General features: G+C 41.0%; 2 protein-coding genes across 19 annotated transcripts in view; one reads left to right on the forward strand and one right to left on the reverse strand.

Moving 5' to 3' along the window:
- Positions 1 to 1,271: 1,271 nt before the first annotated feature.
- On the reverse strand, positions 1,272 to 4,112 carry CYCS (cytochrome c, somatic). 2 transcript variants are annotated; one of them, XM_082472192.1, is made up of 3 exons: positions 3,965 to 4,112; positions 2,414 to 2,590; positions 1,272 to 2,300 (listed from the first exon to the last, which is right to left on the reverse strand). In XM_082472192.1, the coding sequence occupies exons 2-3, from the start codon at positions 2,580 to 2,582 to the stop codon at positions 2,152 to 2,154; spliced, it is 318 nt and encodes a 105-aa protein (XP_082328318.1). In that variant the 5' UTR covers positions 2,583 to 2,590; positions 3,965 to 4,112; the 3' UTR covers positions 1,272 to 2,151. The 2 variants fall into 2 exon arrangements, with proteins under 2 accessions (XP_082328318.1, XP_082328319.1); XM_082472193.1 differs by lacking the exon at positions 3,965 to 4,112 and adding an exon at positions 3,506 to 3,639.
- A 52-nt stretch (positions 4,113 to 4,164) lies between these two features.
- The window catches only part of LOC309665525 (uncharacterized protein), a 572,167-nt gene continuing 566,026 nt past the window's right edge, over positions 4,165 to 10,305 (forward strand). For 16 of the 17 annotated variants that reach the window (XR_014266444.1, XR_014266445.1, XR_014266446.1 and 13 more), the window contains exon 1: positions 4,165 to 4,277. The gene's annotated coding sequence lies outside the window, so the exon portion shown is untranslated. The remainder of the gene's footprint in view (positions 4,278 to 10,305) is intronic. The other variant, XM_082472158.1, reaches the window with a different exon arrangement.

Raw genomic sequence — 10,305 nt, forward strand, 5'->3', positions numbered from 1 at the left:
ACAAAGAGTTCAGAGGAAGCACTTTTGTTATAGACCACGCATGGTTCTAGTTCTAGACCTGTGCTGTAAACACTCTCGTCATCTGTGGCTATGCAAACCTAAACTGATTAAAGTTGAATAAAATAAAAATTCAGTTCTGTAGCCACACTACCCAAATTCCATAACTACACCTGGTTGGTGGCTAACTGGACAGCACATATTCAGTCTGTCACCACAGAAAGCTGTATTGGATAGTGCTATTCTAGACAAAATCCAGAATATAGGGGGCACCTGGAAGAAACACTTCTTAAATACACCTGGCTCTCACTTTTGATACTACTCACCAAGCCACCTATGAAGAGACACTAGGAATGAAGACATGTGGGTTATACGGTGCTAGCTTTTTGGGTTTCTTTATTTCTAAGAGAGCACACACCCCTTACGGCTAGGAATGTCCCTTCTTTTGAATTAACTATAGGAACTTATAAATCACTAGAGGCACTTATTGAGTACAACTGGCCTAGAAAGCAGCAGGGACTCAGCAATCCTCTGCCAGCATAGGCCTTAGTTGACTTGGGAAACAGAGAAATAAATCAGTTCCCTGGTCTCCATGTCTTCCCATATTGGTCCAGAACTCTCTCAGAAGCTAATTGCTAAACCGTCTCTGGATATCACCTGAATTACAGCAGGCTTTCTTTTGCTTCCCCAAACTGTTTCTGCACATGTTTCCAGACTGACTGCTTTCTCACATTTCTCCAATGACTGAAAATAAGAGTCACAAGTTACAAAGTGCTTTGTCAGGCCTTACAGGCCTACCTACTCATCCCTATCACCTTTGATAAGGCTTCTTCCTGGTTTCCTCACTGTCACACAAAGAGATGGCTCTCACCACCGGCACAGACTTAACTTCCCCCACCGAGAATTTCTCTCAGCATTCTTCATGGCTTAGTTCAAGCTCACCATTCCATAAAATTTCTAGGGACTACTCTAAACATGTACAGCACAAACTGTGTATGAAATAATTTTGTACATATACTACAACCATGTACTGTACATACCACAAAACTATGGCCAGAAACACATTCTTCTTTCTACATTTGGCATAAATGCTGCAGTGCTCATTCTGGCCAAAGAAACTGGGTGGATTACTGAAGTGTTCTAGTGCAGGCTGTCCTAGAAGACCAAGTAAACACACTCTAGTACTATGACTAGTAACAATGCTGCGTATTTTGAGGTATTATATTTTTCAACCATTTTGGTATGTCGGTAAATCAAGCACATTAGAAAAATCATGATCTGTGACTTTGTTTTTAATTCTCAAGCCTTATGATCAGATAATTTACAAATCTGTGCTAATGATACAGCTCCTCTACCTTAACCCTTCTGAGTTGGCAAAAGCACGATTACCAATCACACATCTATAGTAGTTCTAGTTGTGTTTCTGAATACCTGTTTAAAAGACAATCCTGAATTTTAACTTAGTCTGACTTTGTAAAGAATTCACAAGCAAATTTCCCAACCTATCATGTCATAATGAATTTTAAAAGCATCTGATCTTAAAGATCATCTATAAAATGTGAGAAATACTAAATATTCTTTATCTGATGCTATACATAAACCACACTAAAATGCCCTTCATTAAGTAAAATGCAATATTTTAGATGGAGAATTTTAATTAAATTGGCATAGTTAAGACCAAAAAGATAAAGTGGACATTGTCAGCCTATCTTCAGCCCTTGCCTTAACAGGTGAATGAACACAACTTGAAACACAGGTGAATCTTGCCGGTCTATGAGACAGTGAAGGGAGCTTCTCAATATTTAAATATATTAATATAACCAGTTATAGAAATCTAAATATAAAACCAATCTCCTATAGGGTTTGAGAAGGCATTCACCATATCCCTGAAAAGTTTAACATTCCTTATTCAAGTTTAATCATCTCTTTAGAAGGGGAAAACAGTGATAGTACTTGCTGAACCAGAATTACTATCAAAATTCAAAAAGCTGACCATATTCATTTAGCCACAAGCCAATCTTATTTAAATCAGGACAGAAATATTACATCAGCTATTCATGATCTGAATTCTAGTGTATGAGATCAATTTAAATATGGTACACATAAAAAGTCATGAGACATTTGTTTCATAATAAATAAGGCAGTGGCCAACTATTACTCATTAGTAGCTTTTTTGAGATAAGCTATCAAGTCTGCCCTTTCTCCCTTCTTCTTAATGCCAGCGAAGATCATTTTTGTTCCAGGGATGTACTTCTTGGGATTCTCCAAATACTCCATCAGCGTCTCCTCTCCCCAGGTGATGCCTAAACAAGGAGGGATGTATTGTTAAGTATGTCACACTCCTGAAAAAGTGTTTACCAAAGGTTACACTCATGCAATTTGTGCTTGTGTTAGTTAACAATGGTCCCCCTCTTACCTTTGTTCTTGTTGGCATCTGTGTAAGAGAATCCGACAGCCTGACCTGTCTTTCGCCCAAACAGACCATGGAGATTTGGCCCAGTCTTGTGCTTGCCTCCCTTTTCCACAGTATGGCACTGGGCACACTTCTGAACAAAAATCTTCTTGCCCTTCTCAACATCACACATTTTTAAATCTAAAAATGAAAGACTCAATTAATTTTTTCTCCAAGTAAAAAAAGTGTAAACCAATGATCAACTCCACCCACTAACTCACTGCAAACTTATGACATTATATACCAGGTTGAATTTTGTTTTACTTAGTTCACTTGCAAAAGATTCTTTAATACAAAAAACACTATCTGGAAGAACTTCCTTAAAAACACGTCTGTGTGTGTGTGTCAACTAAAAATTGGCACTTGACATCTGCCTCTACAAGCATTAAGGCACAAGCCACTGCAGCTTTTGACCTTCAACACATCCTGAAGCGTTCAGGGTAGAGATCAGGAATGAGGCACTCTGTGGTCTGGGAAAAACTGGCAAAACAGGCCTTTAGATAAATAACCCCTGGTTGGGGAACCAAGATCCCACAAGCGCATGCTGGGGCCGAGAAAAAAAAAAAAAAAGAAATGCTGTCTCCCAGTCTCTTGTCCTCATTCTGCCCCAAATAGAACTTACAACTCTTACGTTGTGCATTTTTTTCCAGTTGACATAAGTGATGAAAGCAAATTAGGAACCTACTTCAAAACCATTTCAAAAGATGACATCAAGGTCACAAAAAGTCACAAATCTGAATAAGCTGAACTGTGAATATATTAAACCCAAACCACCAAAATTCCAACTTTTAAGGCGGTCTAATTATTCATACTACAATTTAAAGCCACCTCTCTCTGAAGATAAGGCAAAATACATTTTTACAAAAAGGGAAATAATGGTTGATTCAGCCTGCTCAGGTCCCTCTAAATTGCCTTGCTGTGGGTGGGAGGCCAGCAGCAGGCTTTTGAGGTCTCCCCGGGAATGCCCATTCTCCAAGAATGGGCTCTGGGATCCCCGGGGGAGACCACGAGGTCATCCATCCAAGCCAGTTTCAAGGAGACTGTGATGAAACCTACCTCTCCGAGGTGCCTGAGCAGGTTAAGGGGGGAAGCGACAGGTGGCCAGGAAAAGTAATGACTTATTGGAAGAGCAGCAGCTTTTGCTCTCTTGGAAAGAGGACGTGAAGCGCTGCGCACCGTCCCCCGACTCCCGCCCTCACTCCGGGGGAAATCTTGTCTATCATTGCCATAGCCCCGCAGTCCCGACAACGGAGGGCCCGCGTCTCGGAAAGAACCGCGAACAAGCCGCCTCCGAGCTTTCAGGACCTTGACCGAGACCACGCCACGACCTAGTTAGGGTCCCGCCCCAACTCACGCCGTAGCCCGCCGGGCTGGGCGCAGTCCGGGGCGCCCCACTCCCTGTCCCCAACCCGGCCCCCGCCCACGGGCCTCAGTCCACCCGCGCGCCCCCCACGCAGGCGCGCGCCCTCATGGCTCGGTTTCTCGCCCGCCGTGGCCTCCGCGCTCCGCGCCCACCGTTCTTTCTCCGTGTACGACTAAGCCGTTCCCGCTCACAAGCCGAACGTCCCACTCTCTAATCCCAAGGACACGCCGGTCCGCGCCTATGTATGGGTGAAAATGCAACCAAACTCGCTCCGCCCTCTGCCCTCCTGACGTGCGGCCCGGCGAACTGATACGTAGTGACGTCGCCGCCCCCCATTGGCTCGGGTCTGCGGGGCTGAGTCAGGACCCTGCGCGCGCGCTGCCGGCTAGCACTGTGAGGGGAACAGCGTGAATGCCCCTCCTCTCCCGGCCTTTCCTTCCCGGCAGTTACGACAGGCCATTAGAGGTACGACACCGAGGTTGTGCCGGGAGGGGCTGACATCAACCTCGGGCCTCAGGGTGCATGCGCGTGCCGACTGGGAGGGTGGAGCGGAGTCGAGGGGTGGATCGAGGGCATAAGCCTGTAAGGTAACGGGTCTCCTGCTGGTTGACGTAATGCTGTTTGAGCCGCACGTTTTGCCTGCTTAGAGGGAGACGGTCAACTCTGACAAACCTAGAGGTCTCCTGGCTATCATCCCTTCACCTGGCGACCTTTACCCAGACTCGGTCGTATTTCCGCGGCTGGCGCCAGCTGCACCCCGGAGAAATAATCCGGAACCAGGAGTTAAAGAGTTGGACACGAGCTCCTGACCTTGTTCTTGTTTTGCGTCCACCCTGTGACTTTAAGTCATCTTCTTCCAAATCTCCCCTTGATGGAGCCCAGAAGACTGGGGCAGGTGCGGCAGTTGAGGCAGAGACTGGATTATAGCTCTGGTTCTTCAGCTGCCGGCGTCTTTTCTGCCAACACCTGCTTCTCGCGTTTGTGTGCAGAAAGCGAGGAGTGTGTGCGAACAGCTTCCAGGAAGAAACATTTTTACGTGGTTAGAGAATTCTTGGAAATGTAGAGAGAATTTGCATCCCAGCTAACCTAGGCGAAGGTCATGTTCAAGTAAGCTAATGTGGTTGGCCTTTAGATAAATAACCCCTGGTTGGGTAACTAATATTAGAAATTCTAATTCTAATATTAGAAATGCAGTTTTGATCACTACAACTTCCAGTAATCATACTTTTCCTCCAGAACTAGCTCCCCTTCCTGACATGCTCCGTTTTGTCAGTGGGAAATTTCTCGACTCCCTTCTCCCTCAAATTAAGTTCCCCCCGAGTTCGAATGCTTTTTTCCTCCTTTCCCATATCCTGTCTAACGCTGCCGTATTCATTCAGTCAAGTGTTTATTGAATGCATATTATGTGCCAGGCACTGTCTAGAAACGTGGAGTAAATCAGCGGGGACTTCTTCTGTCGTGGAGCTAACATTCTACCATCTTCCTCTCGCCTCCAGATTAAGCAATAGATACCAGGAGGTTAACCTAGATTGCCTCAGATCCCCCTTAAACCACAGTTCCTATAATTTTTGCTCCAGACCGTTTATTTCCCCATATGACTAGATTATTTTTATTGTTTTCTAACTGTGTCCCGATTTCCCATTTCCCTCTCTCTAATCTCACACACTGCTGCCACAGAAGTGTGCTATAAAACAGAGCAGAATCACAACTTGAATATTCAAGACGTTTTGTGCCTTTTGGAGGGGACCAAGATAGTGTTTAAGTGTACTACTGAAGTAGGCTCATTTGGCTAGGTACCCAAGTTTTTGAAAGACCAAGCTTAGCAACACTTTGCAAATTCAGCCTATAATTCTGAAGCCAAGTCCTGATATTGCCGCCCATATCCCTTCAAGGAATACTTGGTCCTTAAATAGGTAATTGTCCTATTAAAATCTTCTGTGTTTGTGGTATCAGAAGTTACTAGTCTTTGTTCAATGGACTGATGGGGAGTAACAGCATAGTGCTGGTACTGCAGGTCATGTAGAAGTAGCAATAAATCAACTGGCCTAGTGAATTGATTGACATTTCAAGTTTATTCCTATGAGGGGGAGAATAGAAAACCAGAAGTTCCTAATACTTTTAACTAAGGGAATTGTGGATTAAGAGTCTTGTTATTGAAAGTAATGGGAAAATGAGGAGAAAGAGAACAAGAGCAAAAATGAACACTTGGCACATTCCTGTAGTAAAGCAGATACCATAAAATTTGTGCTTAGTAGCCGTGTATTCAGGTTCTAAAGAGATTCATAGTGCTTACAGTGTATTCAAGATACCTGAGAGAATTAGTTGAGGAGAACAGTAATATTCTGCAAGTTGCTGTGTTTCATATTCATGTATCTGTTCTCTCTACCTCCATCTTTTCCTAGAGTGGTGGCTGGTAAGAGGTATAACCATTATAAAACAAATGCCTTAGATTTCTCCTTCCAGCAACACAATGGGTGACATATTTTTAAAAACCTTCGTGATGAAAGAAATCGAGTGAAATACCACCCCCTCAAATCAAAATATAATGAGGTTGCAAGAAAGTGAGGGAAATCTGGTTGGGGGCAGGGGTGAGGCAGGGAATAAGAACTGAAAACTGTGATAAGCATAAGCTGATTTCTAGAGCCACCTTATGGACGTTTGCTGAAGTGAAATAGCCTTAGGCTTTAAGAGCAGCTCTGTGGACTAGAAGTAAAGCTTATACAAGGGAGGAGTCAGGGAGAGGGGAGGGGAAGGTTGGCTGAGACCCCTGCATAACGCTGGAACACTTGAATCTAAAGGATAAAATATAGTCTGCTTACTGGCAAAGGGAAGAAGCAAGTTAGTCTTGTCTGGCTTGGCCTTAGGTACTGGGTGGGAAGAAAAAGTATCCCCTGATAATTCATAACCACAGGTCTGCCCTCATGCAGGTTTAGGGTTTGATTTTATTTTACTTGCATGGTCTGAGGAACCTCTAGCAGAAAAATGAGCAAAGTAGTTGTGTATGGGCAGTGTATTCTGGTGTCTGGCAAAAACAAACTCAAATTTCCACAGGAATGTCTCAACCCAGGCCCCTTGAATTCCCACACTCTTAAGAAATGCCAAGCATGAGATGATGATGAGAAACAACAAAGAGAAAAATTACAGTCCATAGGCGTTGGAATTATTAGGTATTGTTGGGGAAGTAAAAAGCTTACCAACAAAGAGAGACCTCTTCACATCACTGTGGAAAGAAAGCAAACACATTTATTGTTGAATAAGCACATTATAAAATAGCTGTATATAGATAATCCACAAGAAACTACCAAATCAGAATAAGACCTCACACAATTTATACAGCTAAGCTAGTTATAATCCTTTTCTCTCACGCTATTTTTACCTAGCATATAACATGAGGCTTTGGGATCAGTAGTACCCTATTTTTCATTTGGCAGCACGATTATCACTTATTATTTGGATTAATGGTAACCTGTTTTCCATAGGAGGATTTGACATCACAGTTTGTGGCCAGATCCTTCTTAGTTAAGTTTTTATTTTTTCACATTCCTTCACCCTAAGTTCACTTGGAATTTGTGGTAGCCATTTGTTTAATTAGTTGTCTTTATCCAAAAGAAAAATAAAACTTTTATTTTACTGAGAAACAAATGGTTACATCTACATTAAGCTCCCAAGGTGAAGCTGTATCTTCCTAGGTGTTTACATTTCAAAACAGTTGAAGCCCAGGCCTTCAGAGAGACTTATTTACGTTCCAAAAGGTTATAGTGAGAATTTAGGCTCTTTAGATTTTCCTAGGAAACACTCTTAGAAGGAGGGAGAGAGCGGAAATGGTTTCTTTTTCCTGTATAAACAGAAAAAATAATTTTTATTTATCTTTACAATGTATAGTATGAAATGACATTGAAAACATTTAGATAAACAAAAGAAGGAAACAAAAACATGTGCAACAAACAAGGGACTATCAAAAATAATGTGGCAGATTTTAAAAGAGCCAGAGATAATTTCGATAAATGAAAGTTATAATCATTGAAATAAACTTAATATAGTATGATAAGCTTTATAGAAAATTCAAGGACAAGCAAATCTAAGCCATAGCTACAACTAAAGGAAATGATAAACACAAATACATAATGTAATTCTGAGAGAGCAGGCCAGGGAATGGAATGAGGAGGAGTATATAGGTAGATAGAGGTTTTAGATAATATTTGAGTGATTGGATTATAGATTAATTGGTTTTTAAAAAATATAAAATAAATAAATATGGCCAGCCATCCCACATTAAAAACTCAAAAGAATGGGCCACAAAGCACATTTTAAAAACAGGTTAAAAAAAGACACAAATGAAAGAAATAATGAACTGGAAGGTAGATATAAAGAAATTACTACAGGTAATATAGAAAACAAATGGTAGACTATAGAAAAGAGAAATTAGAGAAGTTAAGACATAGGAAAGATAGAACAAGGAGGTCTATTTAGACTTCCAGAACAATAAAGTGGAGAAAACTGGGGAGAGACCTATGTTCGACAATATAGTGTCTGAGAATTTTCCAAAACTGATTAAGACATGAGTCTCAGATTCAGGAAGCACATGAATGCAAGCAGGATAAACAAAATCAACATTAAGACACATGTTGGTGGAACATCAGAACCCTCAAGACAAAGAGAAGTGTTTAAAATAATCAGGTATAGAGACTTCCCTGGAGGTCCAGTGGTTAAGACTCTGTGCTTCCACTGCAGGGGGCACAGGTTTGATCCCTGGTCAGGGAATTAAGATCCCACATGCGGTGCGGCCAAAAAATTAAAAAAAAAAAAAAAAAAAAAAATCAGATGTAAAATACTATCTACTTAAAAAATCGCAAATAGACGTATAACAGGTTTCTCAATAGCAACAATGAAAACCAGAAGTCAGTAGAGTAGCTGAACAGTAAAGTAAAACAGTAGAGTAAAAAATAGAAGTCCTTAACATCCCAACTGATTGAAAAAATACGTGTAAAGCCAGAATTATGTATCTAGCTAAACTTTTATTCAAGAATGAAGGCAAAAATATTTACAGAAAAGCAGAGAGTTTATCACCAACAGATTCTTACTAGAAAAACCTCTGAAGAATGTACTTCAGAAAAGGTAGAAAATTATCCCAAAGGAAGCCTGAAATTCAAGAAGGAAGGGTGAAAAAAGTAAATACGTGGATAAATCTAATGAAAACATTAACTGTATAAAAAATAAAAATGTCTAATTTGGAAAGTAAAAACCAAAGTAGTTAAAATATTCACTATAACATTTAAGATGGGAGAGTATGATCAGAGTTTAGTTTTAAGTTCAGTATATTGTTCTTGAAGTAGTCATGTTAAAACTTTAAGCATAACCACTAAATGGATAGGAATAGAGTTTATAACTTCTGAAACACTTAAAGGTAAAATGGAATTTAAAAATTTACCCAATCCTGAAGATGTTAGGAAAGGAGAAAAATAAACAGAATGTCAAAAGTTCTGCTTCCAGGAACAACAAAGTAGTTAATGCAGACGAACTCTTTGCTGAAGACAATTTGAAAAGCTGGGTGTTTTAGTTATCTACTGCATAACAAGTCACCCTAAAACTCAGCAGCTTAAAACACAAACATATTTATCATCTTACAATTTCTGTGGGTCAGGAATCTGGAAGCAGCTCAGCTGTGTTCTGATTCTGGCTCAGGGTCTCAGGAGTTTGTAGTCACAAACTGTTGGATAGAGAGCTCAAATAGGACTGGAGAATCCAATTCCAAGCTCATCTGTATGGTTGTCAGGCCTCAGTTCCTTGTCGGCTCTTGGCTGAAGGCCTCTGGATGGGACTGCTTACACTGTAGAAGCTTGCTTCCCCTAGACTTAGAGATAGAGACCCCAAGACAGAGGCCAGTCTTTTATAACCTTTTATAATCTTATGATATACCATCACTTCTACCATTGGTCACAGAGACTAACCCTGGTACAATGTAGGAGGGACCTTCCCAAGTGTGTAAATACTATGATGCAGAGATCACTGGGCACAGTGGGTGATATAGCCACATGTTTATTTATCTAGAAATCTACCTATATCTCTATAATATCAATTCAGCTCTTGCAGAGGTTGTGGAACCTGGTACCTGGTAAACAACTCTTGCATTAGGTCAGCATTTCAAAGGGCTACACCCTGGGTGTGAGGGTGAACTGGAAGGAAAACAGTTCTTACGAGGTCTGTAGCCTGAATTCTTTTCTGGTTGGCCAAGGGAAACCTAAAATTTTGAATTTGGAATAAGGAATTCTGTTGCCTTCAGCCACCTGGCAGAACCAAATGAAAATTCTCTCTGGAAGAAGATAAAATCAGACTAGATCTCAAATTATTTCTACAATAAAGTTTTAAAATAAAGTGCTCAGCAAAGAGAGAAAGATAACTAGATACACAATATGAGTGAGAGCCAGCAGAAGCAAGGAAGAGATCATAGAGACTCCAGATTTTGGAATTATCAGACAGACTATAAAACATTTGT

The sequence above is a fragment of the Balaenoptera physalus genome, assembly GCF_965194825.1.
Source record: "Balaenoptera physalus genome assembly, chromosome: 8".
Taxonomy (NCBI): domain Eukaryota; kingdom Metazoa; phylum Chordata; class Mammalia; order Artiodactyla; family Balaenopteridae; genus Balaenoptera; species Balaenoptera physalus.